General features: G+C 54.8%; 1 protein-coding gene across 1 annotated transcript; it reads right to left on the bottom strand.

Moving 5' to 3' along the window:
- Positions 1–258: 258 nt before the first annotated feature.
- Positions 259–14,152, bottom strand: VPS4A (vacuolar protein sorting 4 homolog A). The gene is made up of 11 exons (XM_016930073.4): positions 13,777–14,152; positions 9,192–9,303; positions 8,935–9,082; positions 6,580–6,641; positions 6,357–6,476; positions 5,756–5,912; positions 5,010–5,158; positions 4,530–4,611; positions 4,029–4,248; positions 2,602–2,742; positions 259–1,092 (listed from the first exon to the last, which is right to left on the bottom strand). Exons 1-11 carry the CDS (start codon positions 13,795–13,797, stop codon positions 991–993), a joined length of 1,314 nt encoding a protein of 437 aa, XP_016785562.1. The 5' UTR covers positions 13,798–14,152; the 3' UTR covers positions 259–990.
- Between the last annotated feature and the right edge of the window lie 1,558 nt (positions 14,153–15,710).

The following is a 15,710-nucleotide window of genomic DNA, read 5'->3' as shown; positions in this document are numbered from 1 at the left end:
GCAGTCTCTGATCTGCAGGCCGAACAACGGCAAGAACTGTCTGGATCCCACAAACACCCCCAGCCAAACTTCTGAGGCCTTAAGGGGAGGAGGCCTTGCACACCTGACTGGAGAACAGGCCTAAGAACTGCAGTGTTCTGTTTCCTGCTCTGCTTTAGAAAAGAGAGGAGACAGAAAACCAGAGGGTCTTTTAATTGGAAGCAAGGGTGGCCCTTCAGAGTCTCAGTTAAGAGTCAAAGAAAGATGAGATCACTTGGATAGCTCAAGAAGGGAAAAGGATTTATTAGACCATTTCCAGGACAGGGACCCAGGGGCAGTGGCTGGGTTCAGTGTTCTCACGCTCAGAGGAAGAAAAGGCAGTGGTGAACACCCGCCTGACTGCCTTACCCTGATCTAAACGACACCATCTCCTCCCCCAAGGAAGACACAGCCCTGGATGCGAACCTAGGAGGGTGGGAATGGCTTACGTCACTCGGTCTTTGAGGCAGAGCTTGGGCTGGGGTTGCAGGGGCATCAGCCAATCTGCTCTCAAGGAGCAAAACTTGGGCGTAAAAGGAACGGGCAGTGGGGCTAGCCGGCTGTCTGGAGGTCTGGGTGACCTGGCAGCACGGCTGCTTCTCCACCCCCCGCCCCACTCCTTGACACTTCCAGGTGATTTTATCTTTATAAATAAGATGAAAATCCAAGCAGCATTAATTTAGGGGAACAAAAGATGGAAAAAAAAGGGGGGGAGGCAGAAGGAGCTGATGAGCATCCAGGAGAGGAGGAAGTAGGAAGAGCAGTGTCCACTGTGTGCCCCAGGGCAGTGGAGTGTCTCTGTGGCTGCAAGGCCCTTCCTTCTGGCTCCCTGGCAGGTGGCCAGACAGCAGAGGGGACTCTGTATTGACTTTGGGACAAGCCCTGGAGCCCTGTCTGGCTGTTGACATGGGGAGTGCCTGGATTTGCCCCAATCAACCTCCCACCTTCACCATTGCCCAAGTGAAGCAGCTTTTAACTCTCTTGCCCAAAGTCCTCTGAGAATTTCTTCACTTTCAGGAGGTCGTCTGCATTCACCGTGGGCCGGGTGGTGGCCAGAGACCGCAGCATGTCCGACTGTGAAGGCAAGAGTATGTGCCTGAGCAGGAGCCAGGCTCCAGGTCCCCAACCTCCCCTCAGCACACAACAGGCGCAGTTGAGGGTGGGAAGAGGCTTGCCTTCAAGGCCACCCCAGAGGCCTGCTTGAATCTGCCTATGGCAGGGACCCTCTTCCCTCTCGAGGCAGCTCAGATGGGCCTCCTCCTGGTCTGAGAATCCAAGCTCCATCATCTCATAACTCCCCTTACGAACTTGCTTTTTTTTTTTTTTTTTATGAGACGGAGTCTGTCACCTAGGCTGGAGTACAGTGGCATGATCTCGGCTCACTGCAACCTCCACCTCCTTGGTTCAAGTGATTCTCCTGCGTCAGCCTCCCAAATAGCTGGGACTACAGGCACGTGCCACCACACATGGCTGATTTTTGTATTTTTAGTAGAGACGGGGTTTCACTATGTTGGCCAGGCTGCTCTTGAACTCCTGACCTCAGGTGATCTGCCCGCCTCCGCCTCCCAAAGTGCTGGGATTACAGGCGTAGCCACGGCGCCCAGCCAGGAGCTTTCTTAACTGCACACCCCCAACACCAGCCACAAGGGCAGACACTTGCCAGGATGGCACGGGCCATAATGAGAGGGCCAGGCTATGCAGGTGAGGGGCTGCCTCTGCAACTGCATCACAGTCTTGACACATTCACTGCCTCACTGCACCGCAAAGCCAAACCCATGGATTGATGTCATATTATCTGGACCTGACTTTACTTGCTAAAGAATATAAAATGCAGGCTAGGTGTGGTGGCTCATGCTTGTAATCCCAGCACTTTGGGAGGCCACGCTGAGAGGATCACTTGAGCCCAGCAGTTTCAGACTGGCCTGGGCAACACTGCAAGGCCGTTTCTAAAAAAAAAAAAAAGGAAAAATTAGCTGGGCATGATGGTGTGTGCCTGTTGCTACTCAGGAGGCTGAGGTCAGAAGATTGTGTGAGCTCGTGAGGTCAAGCCTGCAGTGAGCTATCATTGCACCACTGCATCTAGCCTTTCTCTATATGTACAAAATGCTAATGCTGCCACCTGCATTCTGGGCCCCCAGTGAGTGTAATGCCAACTTCCCTGAGCTACAAAGGCCATTCTCAACAGCCCAGGACATAGAAGAAGACTATTTTTTATTTTTGAGACAGTCTCGCTCTGTCACCCAGGCTGGAGTGCAGTGGCCCAATCTCTGCTCACTGCAACCTCTGCCTCCCGGCTTCAAGCGATCCTTCTGCCTCAGCCTCCTGAGTAGCTGGGACTACAAGTGCACACCACCACACCCGGCTAATTTTTGTATTTTTAGTAGAGACGGGGTTTCTCCATATTGGCTAGGCTGGTCTCGAACTCCTGACCTTGTGATCCGCCCACCCTGGCCTCCCAAAGTGCTGGGATTACAGGCGTGAGCTACCATGCCCGGCCTGGAGAAGACCGTTTTTATTCTGGACCCAAGCCCTCAATTTTCTGGGCTCTGTGCAGCCCTCTTCCCTCCCCTGTCAGTCACTTACCATGCAAACCACAGGCTCTAAGAGTTTGTCCCCAGGGACATCCATCCAAGTCATCTCCATGGCTCCTGGGTCCCCTGGTGAGCATGGAGTCAGGAGGTCATCAATCATCATGCTGGGGTTGGTGCGAGAGGGGCCACAGACCTGAAACCAAATGGATCTGACTGGGGCAGCTGCCCCTCACTGTCAGAGGGGCTCGACCCCTCCGGTCTCTAAGAAGTCCCAAAGAGAATGCTCTGTGGGTCCCTAGCATCTGAGGAGGACGGGCTCCTTCAGAACTCGGGCTGGGTGGTCCGAGCGACTCATGATTTGCATGCGACTCCGGCAATCTGTAGCCCCAATGCCTTGATGTCTTCCTCATTAACACTGTCACGTCTCACCAGGAATACAGTGACATTAAAAGTGTGATATGGTTTAGCTGTGCCCCCACCCACATTTCAACTTGAACTGTATCTATCTCCCAGAATTCCCACATGTTGTGGGAGGGACCCAGGGGGAGGTAACTGAATCATGGGGGCTGGTCTTTCCCGTGCTATTCTCGTGATGGTGAAGTCTCACGAGATCTGATGGGTTTATCAGGGGTTTCCACTTTTGTTTCTTCATTTTCTCTTGCCACCAGCATGTAAGAAGAGCCTTTGGTCTCCTACCATGATTCTGAGGCCTCCCAGCCATGTGGAACTGTAAGGCCAATTAAACCTCTTTTTCTTCCCAGTCTCGGGTATGTCTTTATCAGCAGCATGAAAATAGATTAACACAAAGTGGTTTTCCAACTGAAGTCTGCTGCCTTGGCAAAACATTCCCCCAATGTCCACAAGGCTCATTCCCTCACACCTTCACCTCCTGTCTCAGGCATCACCCCAGTGTCATCTGCCCTTCCCTCCATGCCCGAGACACCTCTCTCCTAACCCTGCTCCATCCCCATCCTCTGAGAAACTCACTGACTGTGTTGACTGTCTCCCCACCAAGAACGGAAGGTCTAGGATTTTTGTCTGTTGGTCGCTCATATCTTCCCAGCACTTAGGACAGGGCCAGGCACACAGGAGGACCCACAGCAAATACTCAGCAGAGATCTGCTGGATGAATGGACAGGTCTTCCTGGTCATTTTATATCCAACACTTTCCAAACACTGATTTGGTGTCCACCCCGCACAAGAGCACACAGTGCTGACGGAGGAGGCCGCAGCAGGGTTAAGACAGTAAAGTGGCCCTGTCCTCTGCTTTCACACACCCTGAGATGGCCACACTCCAGAAGAGCTGTAGGGAGGGGACAGTGGGTGCAGCCCCCATGGCACTGGCCCTCGGCTCTCCAGGAGGCCTCAGAGACTGTGTCACCTGAGCAGCCGGGGAGCAGGACCAGGAGCTGGGAAAAAAAAAACGGACATCCCGCTCTTACTATGAGATTTTTCTCAGCAGTGGCCGCGGGCACTCACCTTTTTGAAGTGTGTGGCCGACTGCACCTTCCTCACGGGCTGCATGAGAGAGTCCCGCACGATGATGCTGATGTCCGCGCCCGAGTAGCCTTCCGTCTTCCGGGCCAGCTCGTGGATGTTTGCATCCGTGAGGTTGTGGGGAGTGCTCCCGAGATGCAACCGGAACATCTGGGCGCGGGCAGCTTCCTCCGGCAAGGGGATATAAATTCGCTTTTCAAACCTAGAGAGCCCAGCACACGGCAGGAGTTGACAGCGGATGATGGAATGGTATTCACGGAAGGGGAGGCACGAAGATTTGAGTGAAACGGACGCATTTCATGGGCCAGTGATGCTGGCGGCACATCCTCAACAAGCCAGCCTCACAAAGGGCTCTGCTTGGCAGGCAGACGGGAAGACTCCAGGGAAAAGGGGCCAGGCCGCACCCGGGCTGCCAGCAGCAGGCGGACCGTGACCATGGTGGGAGGAAGCCTCCAGCCCTGGCTTCTCCTGGGGAAGACTCACCTCCTCCTGATGGCCGAATCCAACACCCATGGGATGTTTGTGGCTCCAAGAACCAGAGTCCCATCGTTGTTATTCCCCACCCCTGTGGAGAAAGGGAGACAAAGACCCAGACTCTGGACACCTGCACGGGTCAGTTGAAACCTGGGGACAGACCCCGGGGGCTTTGTGTGTCAGCAATTGAAGCCATCCCTGTGCCACCCACCACTGGCAGGGTCCCAAGTGAGATTAAACCACATCTTGGTCTGGCTGTGCCAGGTGAGACCTATGGCACTGCCTGCCATGGGAGGGGTGGAGTGGCCCACGAGGCAGAGGCGTCAGGCACCTCTTGGGAATTGAAGTCCACCCGTGCCCTGAGGGGCTGGAGCTGGGGAGTGCCTCTCCAAGGCTGAGAACAACCAAATCCAGCCACAGCTCAGAATAAAGCCCAGGGTTGGCTTCAGGTGCAACAAGAACCAAGGGGGCCCTGGGCCCGGCACACACCCTGCATCTGGACCAAGAACTCCGTTTTGATCCTCCGGGCGGCCTCACTCTCATTTTCATTTCGGGACCCGCAGAGGGAATCCACCTCATCGATGAAGATGATGGAGGGCTTGTGCTGCCTGGCCAGCTCAAACAGGTTCTTGACCAGCCTGTGAAGGTGAGAAAGGGGGTGAGGACAAGACGTTCACGTCCGTGCCCGCCTGGGCTCCCGGCACTTCCCTCTTCTCACCCTTCCCACAGGGAGGCGCAGGCCACGGTCATGCCGGAATTGCGGAAAACGTGGTGGTGAGGAGCCCTCGGGCCACACTGCACCAAGAGGAGGAGCACACCTTGGTGTCAGCCCCAAATGCAGAGCCTCAATCTCAGGAGCCCCATGCGCTAGCTCTGCACTTACGACACGTCAGTCCCCTTCTTCCGAGCCCGTCTCATCACATGCAAAACAGGAGTCAGTGTGGGGAACCATGTCCCCCACACACTGCCCCAACAGGGACCGCAACCCAGACCCCAAAAATATCCTCACTTCCTTTCCCTTCTCTTGTGGAGTACTTCACCTCTCCCAGGTCCCTTCCACCTTCACTTGTCTTTGTTGGGACTGTGTCCCAGCCAATAAGCTAGCGACACACTGCTCTTGGGTACCCTCCCTGAAAACCAAACCACTCCTCCGAGAGGTGACTCCACAGGGTGGGCCGCTGGGTCACTAGCAGTGCCGGGGCTGCTGGCAGAGCATGGCCTGGTGGCCGACTTACTTTTCACTCTCCCCCAGCCACTTGGACATCAGATCTGAGGAGGACACAGAGAAGAAGGTGGAGTTGTTGGCCTCTGTTGCCACGGCTTTGGCCAGGTAGGATTTCCCTGTGCCAGGGGGACCGAACAGCAGAATCCCCCGCCAGGGGGTGCGCTTGCCTGCAACAGAGAACCACAGAAGTTAGGCCTCCTGACTGGGGAAAGGAATAGGAAAAGCAGAGGGTCTCGAGTCCCGTACATACAGTAAAACAGGGCATTCTGTGAAACAACAGACTCTACTGGCAAACGAGTGATGGGAGCTACATTCCCTGCTGTGCCCTGTGCTATAACCCCATGACCTTGCACAGTGCCCCTGCTATGACCCCATGACCTTGCACAGTGACACCGGCTGGCACTGCTTCCTGATCCTGCCCCCACCCTGTGACGTGATCTTCATCTCTTAGCTCCAGCCACAGCAGTGTTGTGGACACCAGCGAGCAGCCAGGCCTGGCCCTCTGCAGGCCACGGGGACTGAGTCGCCACTGACTCCTGGGTGCCTCGGAGTGCCAGCCCTGCGGAAGCCTGGAATTTTTACATTGGGGTTTGAAGTGGCTCAACTCTCACCTGTGAACAAGTGTGGGAATTTGATTGGCAAAATGACAGCTTCTTTGAGGGCCTCCTTGGCCCCCTCCAGCCCGGCCACGTCGTTCCACCGTATGTTGGGCTTCTCCATCACAACGGCACCTGCGAGAGGGAGGCCGGCCCGGGCCCGGCCAAGGGGCATGAGCCAACCCAGCAGCGGACCCACTCATCCCCTGCCACTGCCACAGGGCCGCGAGCCACTTACCCATCAGCTGTTCTTGCAGTTTCTTTTTCTCCGGATTATCCCCTTCACTGTCACTGTCACTGCTGGGAAGGGAGACGGAAAGTCACAAGCTGGCTCTTCAGCCTGGAGCACAGAGGTGCTCCCAGCAAGTCCAGGCTCCGCTGCCTGCACACTGGTTAAGGAACGAAGCCTTCCTGGCTTAACAGTGCCGTGTGACTCACAAGCAAGTACTTCAGGGACATTTGGGCCAATGCTCTCAGCAGCTCACTTCAGGACCCCCCCAGCAAACACTCCTATAACCCGCCCTGTTTCTTCGCGGAGGAGATGGGAATCCGGGTCAGCCCTCTCCTGAAGGCCGTAAGGGAAATGTGCTTCAGCTGGACTTAAAGAGCAGCCCAGGCCAGGTGCGGTGACTCACACCTCATACTCTGGGAGGCCACCTGCAGTGGCTCTCACAGCCCAGGCTGGGTGCGGTGGCTCACCCCTGTAATCCCAGCACTCTGGGAGGCTGAGGCGGGAGGATCGCTTGAGCCCAGGAGTTTGAGACCAGCCTGGGAAACAGCGAGATCCTGTCTCTACAAAAAACACAAAATTAGCCAGGCATGGGGGCACGCACCTATGGTGCCAGCCACTTGGGAGGCAGAGGTTGCAGTTAACCAAGATCGCACCACTGCACTCCAGCCTGGGAGACAGTGAAGCCCTGTCTGGGGGGGGGAAAAAAAAAAGCAGCCAGTCAAACAATGCAGCTGCCAGAAGCTTCTTTTTTTTTTTTTTTTTTTGAGATGGGGTGTTGCTTTGTTGCCCAGGTTGGAGTGCGATGGCACAATCTCGATCTCAGCTCACTGCAACCTCCGCCTCCCGGGTTCAAGTAATTCTCTGAATTCTCTGGCGTCAGCCTCCCGAGTAGTTGGGATTACAGGCACATGCCACAATGCCTGGCTAATTTTTTTTTTTTTTAAGACAGAGTCGCACTCAGTCGCCCAGGCTGGAGTGCAGTGGCTCGATCTCGGCTCACTGCAAGCTCCGCCTCCCGGGTTCACGCCATTCTCCTGCCTCAGCCTCCTGAGTAGCTGGGACTACAGGTGCCCGCCACCACGCCCGGCTAATATTTTGTATTTTTAGTGGAGACGGGGTTTCACCGTGTTAGCCAGGATGGTCTCAATCTCCTGACCTCGTGATCCGCCCGCCTCGGCCTCCCAAAATGCTGGGATTACAGGCATGAGCCACCGCGCCCGGCCTATTTTTTTGTATTTTTAATAGAGACGGGATTCACCATGTTGGCCAGGCTGGTTTTGAAATCCTGACCTCAAGTGATCTGCCCGCGTCGGCCTCCCAAAGTGCTGGGATTACAGGTGTGAGCCACCGCGCCCCGCACCAGAAGCTTTTTGTAGAGACTCAGGGACAGCATGTGCCCCTGACTCCAAAGCAGCCACTGCCGAAGGACAGAGGAGAAAGCAAAACCGAAATCGAAAGGGAACTCCTGGGGAGAACGCAGCCACTGCTGTCACCCCAGGGCTACTTCCTCCCTGGACGGAATTTGTCATCCTCAAAACTTTAATCCTTATTGGAGATCCCTGGCCTCCACCCCTGCCTCGCCAGACCTCTCCCTCTGCGGATGGGAACGCGGTGCGGACCCTCCATCCAGGAGGAGGCCTTGCCTCTGGTGAGGCAGCTGACACCACCCACCCCTCTCCTGCCTGGGGGACCCCCTCACTTCCCCTCCCACGCCTCCGAGATACCACCAGCATTTGTGTTAATATGACTGGGATCACCGTGGTGGGCGAACCCAGTACCTGAGGTGAGAGGCTGTGGAGAGGACCCTGGCTGGGGAATCGGGGCCACCCGCCCTGCGTTGGGGGTCCAAGTTCCATCATGTGCCACCTTGGCAGGGCTCCTAACCCGAGCCGGCCGCCCCACCTGTTGGAGGCAGGTGACTCTTTGACAGTCACAGCAGCTGGCACTCATTGCATGCTCTCGTGTGCCAAGCTCCAAGGGCACTGCCCACGTCATCTCACTGCTCCCTGTGGCAACGCTCGGAAGGGAGTTCCACGACCTCCCCCCTTCCAAGATGTGGAGATGGTAGGCACACGGGGTCCTGGCACTAGGCTGGGAGGTGACAGAGCTGGGGTCCCGTCCTGAGAGGCTTTACCATCTGCACCAAGCTCCCCCTCTCCCCATGGCTTGTGGGTCAGATCCAATGAGACGGTGAACATGGAAGTGCTCCAGGCCATGCTCCCTGAAAGCAGCTGCTGGCACTGTCATCCCTGCACTATGAGGACCATTCCCACAGGGAAGTCCAAGGCAGCATGAGCGCCAGGAATGATAGGGAGCCGTGAGGAGGGCCCAGGTTCCTGGGCGGACGCTGCAGACACTCACCCCTTGCCCTCACTCTGGTTCTCTTTGACTGGCTTCTTGCCGTGTTTCTCTTTGCTTCGTAAATAATCCTTCAGCTTCTCGGCCCGGTCTAGGTACTGCACGCACTTGGCTCGAATGCTCTCCTTGGCCTTGTCGCTGTGGGCCTCATCTGTGAAAGGGAACACAGAGGGGCGGGCCCCTGTGAGGCTCGTGCGCCACCCCCTCTCCTCCCCTCCCCTCTGGAGTGCGGCAGCCTGAGGACCCCGCGTGGGACTCACACTTGATAGCATGGAGGAAGTACTCCACCGCATGCTGGTACAGCCGCAGCGCCTCCTCGTAGTTCTTGGCTTTGTCTTCCTCTGTGGCTTTCGTCACCAGATCAATGGCTTTCTGGAAAGGCAAAGCAAATGGCTCAGTGCTTCCTCGGAGATGTGGAAAGTCCCTGGGGTCACAGGCATGGGGATGAAACGTGACGAGGGATGCCGCTGGGCCTGTGGATTTATTGCTTGCGGGCCGTTTCATTGGCCTACTTTTTCAACATCCGCTAGAAAGGCCTTCAAAGGAGGCTTTGAAAACCAGCCGGCCATCTTCACAATAAGCTCAGACAGTTAAAAGCCACGCTCTGGATTTCAGCAAGTGGAAACCTGACCTAGTATCTCAGGTCAGGGCTCAAGGGGCAAGTTCATGGGACTTTCTATTCTGCTGCCTCAAGGGAAAGAGAAACAGACCCGAGCTGAGAGCCTGGCAGAAGGGACACGCGGGAGCAAGTGACTGCTGGTTTGTTTAGCAAGGAGACCAGAAATTGCACCCGGCCTCAGGGCCAGAGAAGAGCCAGCCAGAAGGAAAGTCCTGCCCGGACTGCAAGTTTGCACAGGATACACTGAAAGGCCTCTCTCCTCCTCCTCCTGGCTCCATGCAGCTTGCTTCTCCAGGCTGCAGAGAGAAGACAGTTTCCTTCGCTGTCTAAAGTGACGCCCCGGGAAGGGATGCTTACACACAATGCTCCACATACCAGTAGCTCCAGTAAGAAAAGTACTTGCTTGCTCCCTGCTGCCAACAGAAGAGAACTGTGTCCCTCTGGAACCTTCTAAGAGCTCTGTGAGAATGAGTGTCTTTGGGAATCTCATAAATCCTGTAGGCCAGTGCCTTAGGCTGAACTGAAAGCACCTACATGGTTTTATTTATTATTATTATTTTTTGAGACAGAGTCTTACTCTATCATCTAGGCCGGAGTGCACTGGCGCGATCTCGGCTCACTGCAACCTCCACCTCCTGGGTTCAAGCGATAGATGCCCACCACCACATCCGGCTAATTTTTGTATTTTTAGTGCAGACAGAGTTTCACCATGTTGGCCAGGCTGGTCTCGAACTCCTGACATCAAGTGATCCACCCGCCTTGGCTTCCAAAGTGCTGGGATTACAGAAAGGAGCCACCGCGACCGGTCAGTAAAGCACCTACATGGTTTTAAAGCCTGGTTTTAAAAACCGCAGCTTCACCAACGCCTGCACGAAGCATGACCAGAATTCTCCTCCTCAGATCCGGCACCAGTTACCAGGCAGGCAGTCCCACCACAGACCCACGGTTCCAGGCACAGCAAACAATAAACCTCCTGACCGGCTCTTGGCAGGGCCGGGGCATTTGTTCAGCCCTCTCTTATCTGCAAGGAAGAAGTCTCCGAAAGAAACACACACAGACAGCTCGACAAAACAGACAGGCCGGGGGAGGCTGGGCCAGCTTGATGTGAAATGAACTCAGCAGATTGAAGAGATGAGAAGAGGGGTGAGTGCTGGCCATTATTTTCAAGCCTCTGCTCCCTCTACTACCTACAATGAATGGCTGGGAGCCCCAAACCTTCTTGGAAATGAGCTTAGGCACAGGCTGCCCTTGTCTGCCCTCTTCTGCATGATGTTCCTTCAGATGAGACAGGAAGGCAGCGCTCCTCTCCCTGGTGGCTTCTCGTCTCCAGAACACACACCCCCAGTACCTTGGACTTTTTCACTCTCTGTAGCTTCATGCTTGGGTCTATCCTTAGAACAATACTGAAGGTATTCTTTGTCCCATAAGGAGCAGCACTGACCCATCCCCTCCCTCCTTTTGGAAATTCTAGTAATACACCTAAGAGTGTGCTGGGGCTGGGCGCGGTGGCTCATGCCTGTAATCCCAGCACTTTGGGACGCGGAGGCGGGCGGATCACCGGAGGTCAGGAGATTGAGACCATCCTGGCTAACACAGTGAAGCACCATCTCTACTAAAAATACAAAAAGTTAGCCGGGCGTGGTGACGCGTGCCTGTAGTCACAGCTACTTGGGAGGCTGAGGCAGGAGAATTGCTTGAACCCGGGAGGTGGAGGCTGCAGAGAACCGAGATCATGCCAGAGCAAGAGTCCATCTCAAAAAAAAAAAAAAAAAAAGAGTGCACTGGACTTTTCTGGCAGCCACATACAGTTTTTCACACACGGGGGGTCCAAGTTTCAATGGAGAGAAACAGTTTTACAGAACAGGAGGGTAAGGTGAGAAACTGCCAGCCCCGCCGCATCTCTAGTAACACGTATGGCAAAAGATGAGGATGAAAGAAAAGAGTGCTAATGGGGGCTGGCAAACGCTTACTGTAAAGGACCAGATGGTAAATAATTTAGGATTTGCCAGTCAGATAATCTCTGTAGCAACGACTCAACTCTACCTTGATGGCACAAAAGCAGCTGTAGACAGTATATCAATAAACGAACAGGGATGTGTTCCAATAAAACTTTATTTATAGACCCTGAAATGTGAATTTCATAGGATTTTCATGTGTCATGAAATACTGTTTTTCAAGCCATTTAAAAAATGTAAAAACCTATGACATTATGTTAAGTCATAATGAAAGAAGCTAGCCACAAAGGACCACCTATTGTATGACTCTGTTTATATAAAGTGGGTTTCTCTGTAGGCAAACCCACAGAGAAAAAAAGTAGATTAGTAGTGGTTGCCCAGGGCTGGGAGAGAGAGGGGTTGTGGGTGAGGGGTTTCTTTTGGAGGTGATGAAAATATTCTAAAAAGTGATTATGGTGATGGTCACACAACCATGAATATACTAAAAGCACTGAATTATACACTTTAAATGGGTGAGTTGCGCTGGGCACAGTGGCTCACATCTGTAATCCCAGCACTTTGGGAGGCCGAGGTGGGCAGATCACACTTGAAGTCAGGAGTTCGAAACCAGCCTGGCCAACATGGTGAAACCCCGTCTCTACTAAAAATACTAAAAAATATTAGCTGGGTGTGATGGGAGGTGCCTGTAATCCCAGCTACTTGGGAGGCTGAGGCAGGAGAATCACTTGAACCCAGGAGGCGGAGGCCGCAATGAGTTGAGATTGTGCCACTGCACTCCAGCCTGGGTGACAGAATGAGACTGTCTCAAAAAAAAAATTAATAAAAACAAAAATATATAACGGGTGAGTTATATGGTAAGCACACAAGTTATACCTTAATAAAGCTGTGTTTAGGCCAGACCCGTGGCTCACACCTGTAATCCCAGCACTCTGGGAGGCCAAAGTGGGCAGATCACCTGAGGTCGGGAGTTCGAGACCAGCCTGACCAACACGGTGAAACCCCGTCTCTACTAAAAGTACAAAAATTAGCCGGGCGTGGTTGTGGGTGCCGGTAATCCCAGCTACTCAGGAGGCTGAGGCAGGAGAATCGCTTGAACCTGAGAGGCAGAGGCTGCAGTGAGCCAAGATCACACCACTGCACTCCAGTCTGGGCGACAGAGTGAGACTCCATCTCAAAAAAATAAATAAATAAAATTTAAAAATAAATAAATACAGCTGTGTTTGAAACTGAAAAACATTCTCGGTTCACGGGCCATAAAAAACCTGCCTGGGCAGACGGGATCTGCGGCTTCTGCTGGTGGTACGGTGGGATCTGGCTATGGACTCTAATTCCTAACCTGGTACCCCAACTCATTCCATGTCTGCTCCTACTTCTGCCCTCCTCCACCTCCAGGTCTCTGAATGCTACTGGAACTCTGATGTCCCTTTTTCCATGAAGTCTTGTCTAACTCTCCCAGGCACTTTGTTGGCTGTCACTTAATGGACACCTACTATGTGCCAGACATACAAGAATGCTTTACCGTAATTATTCAATTTAAAGCTATCATCACAACAACCTAGAGGGCATTACCCCATTTTACAGACCAGGAAACTCGAGACCCGAAGATGAAAAAAAAAAAACTAGCCCAAGGTCACTTGCTGGTGAGTGGCAGAGCTGAGATTCAAACCCCGGAATGAGGCCTGAGCATGTTGATCTCTTCTGGCCCCGCAGGACTGACAGCACCTAGAGGGTGGGTCAGTTGTTCACCCAGGTGGCGCCATCCCAGCACCACCCTGCAGGATCTAGGGAATGAATGAAGGGTCGCTGGCCGAGAAGAGGAAGTCGAAGATTGGGGAAGGGGCCGGGGCTTGTTCGAAGTGAGGTCGAGGGACTTCCAGGACCCGGGACAGGAGAGGAGGGAGTGAGACAGGAGAGGAGGGAGCGAGCATCGCTGTCTGAACGCCCAGCCGGACCCCGGGCCGAGCTTCCTGAGGGTGCCTGTGCAGCTCGGGTGAGGCTGATCCCCACGGCGGTACCGGGGCGCCGGCTACACGAAGCGGCCCTGGGGCTGGGCCAGCCGGGCAGGGCCGGAAGGCCTGAGGGTGGAGATGCCACCCGGCTCCGAGCGCGTGGAAACAGACACGGGCGGAAGCGGCGAGGGGGCGGCCGGAGCGGGGTCGCGAGGCCGGGGCTGGGAGGCGCCCACCTGACCACCCGCCCGCCGCCCGGCTCTGCGGCCCGCAGGCCCCGCTGCCTTCGGCCTCCGAAGTCGGGCCGGGCCGCACGAGGTACCTGGAGGGTTGACGTTGTCATTTCATCTCCTGGGTCCGCCCCACACCCCGCGGCGCTGCTTGCGGCCTCGGTCCGGCCCCGGGGAGCCGAGGTACTGGGTCCGGCGCGGGAAGCCCGGCGGTGGGCGCTGAGCGCGGTGCGCGGGCAGGGCGGCCGCTCGCAGCGGGAGCCGAGTCCGAGGGCAAGCGAGGAGCGCAGCCCAGAGCGGTCGGGCCCGAGCCGAGCGGCTGCCCCCTAGCGGCCACGGCTCGCACTGCAGGCACCTCTCCCTGCCTCGGCGAAGGCAGGGGGCGGTTCGAGAGGCAGGACTGACTGGGGACGAGGAGGTGGGACTAGGGCGAGACGGACAGGGGGCGGGGACGGGGGTGGGTGGGACAAGGCCGGGGCGGGGCCTGGCGGGACGTACATTCTAGGGGCGGGGCCAGGGGCGGAGTGGGGTAGAATCCGGAAATCCTGACCTCGCTTGGAATAACAGCGCCCATTGAGCAGTTTTATTCTCACAATAAAACGAACTTATCAGAGCGTTGGTTTCTCCATGTTTAATACCGCACGATCATAATTAGCACCTGCCTTGTCTGGCTTTTGTGGGGAATAAATGAGCTAGCTAATGTAAACAGAGTGTGCCCCACACTGGGGCTCAATCCCTGGTGGGATGCCGCTGACTGTTCAAAGCCAGTTTTGTTTTGCTTGGATTGATTGACTGATTGATTGATACGGAGTCTTGCTCTGTCGCCTAGGCTGGAGTGCAGTGGCATGATCTCGGCTCATTGCGACCTCCGCCTCCCGGGTTCAAGCGATTCTCCTGCTTCAGCCTCCCGAGTAGCTGGGATTACAGGCATGCACACCTACTGTGTGCAGCGTTGTGTGCTAGTTTCTGGGGATACAATGATCAAAGCAGTTCTAGGGCTAGGTGTAGTGGCCCACGCCTGTAATTCCAGCACTTTGGGAAGCCAAGGCAGGAGGATTGCTTGAGCCGAGGATCAAGACCAGCTTGGACAACATAGTAAGACCTCGTCGCTAAATTAACAAACAAAACAAAACAAACAAACAAAAAAAAAACGCACCAGAGGCAAGTGATCCATTTGTCCACAAGTCTATCCTGTGAGAGAAAAAAAATGGAGGGCAAAAAACATCCAAGTTGAGGCTGGGTATGGGGGCTCATGCCTGTAATCCCAACACTTTGGGAAGCCGAGGCAGGCCGATTGCTTGGGCCGAGGAGTTCAAGAACAGCCTCGGCAACAGGTGAACCCCCATCGCTACAAAAAATAAAAAACGTATCTGGGCATGGAGGCGCACACCTGTAGTCCCAGCTACTCCGTAAGCTGAGTTGGGAGAATTGCTGGAGCCTGGGAGGTCGAGGCTGCAGTGAGCCGTGACCAGGCCATTGTACTCCACCCTGGGCAATGAAGCAAGACCCTGCCTCCAAAAAAAAAAAAAAAAAGAAAAAACCCCAAAAAATTGGCACACCTTAATCTCTCTTCACAAAATGCTAATTAAATACAAAGGAGAGGCCGGGCGTGGTGGCTCACGCCTATAATCCCAGTACTTTGGGAGGCCGAGGCAGGTGGATCACTTGAGGTCAGGAGTTCAAGACCAGCCTGGCCAACATGGCGAAACCCTGTCTCTACTAAAAATACAAAATATTCGCCGGCCATGGTGGCGGGCACCTGTAATCCCAGCTACTTGGGAGGCTGAGACAGGAGAATCGCTTGAACCTGGGAGGCGGAGGTTGCAGTGAGCCAAGACCACGCCATTGCACTCCAGCCTGGGCGACAAGAGCGGAACTCCATCTCTAAATAAATAAATACAAAGGAGAAAACAATGAGGACATTAGCTTGACTACGCGACCGAAGGGAACACCCCTGGTGGTGGGATGCGTGGCCCTCGTGTGTCTCTCCACATGATACCCTGAAGAGAGCATGGCATCATGGCAT

Source organism: Pan troglodytes, chromosome 18 (assembly GCF_028858775.2).
Source record: "Pan troglodytes isolate AG18354 chromosome 18, NHGRI_mPanTro3-v2.0_pri, whole genome shotgun sequence".
NCBI classification, from domain to species: domain Eukaryota; kingdom Metazoa; phylum Chordata; class Mammalia; order Primates; family Hominidae; genus Pan; species Pan troglodytes.
This window is presented reverse-complemented; position numbering and strand designations above follow the sequence as displayed.

Coding starts and splice junctions, on each gene's coding strand:
- VPS4A (XM_016930073.4), bottom strand. CDS start 13,797: ATGACAACGTCAACCCTCCAG. Junction 4,612..5,009: donor GTTCTTGGTCCAGATGCAGG/GTGTGTGCCGGG, acceptor CTTTCTCCACAG/GGGTGGGGAATAACAACGAT. Junction 2,743..4,028: donor CGGCCACACACTTCAAAAAG/GTGAGTGCCCGC, acceptor ATTTGGTTTCAG/GTCTGTGGCCCCTCTCGCAC.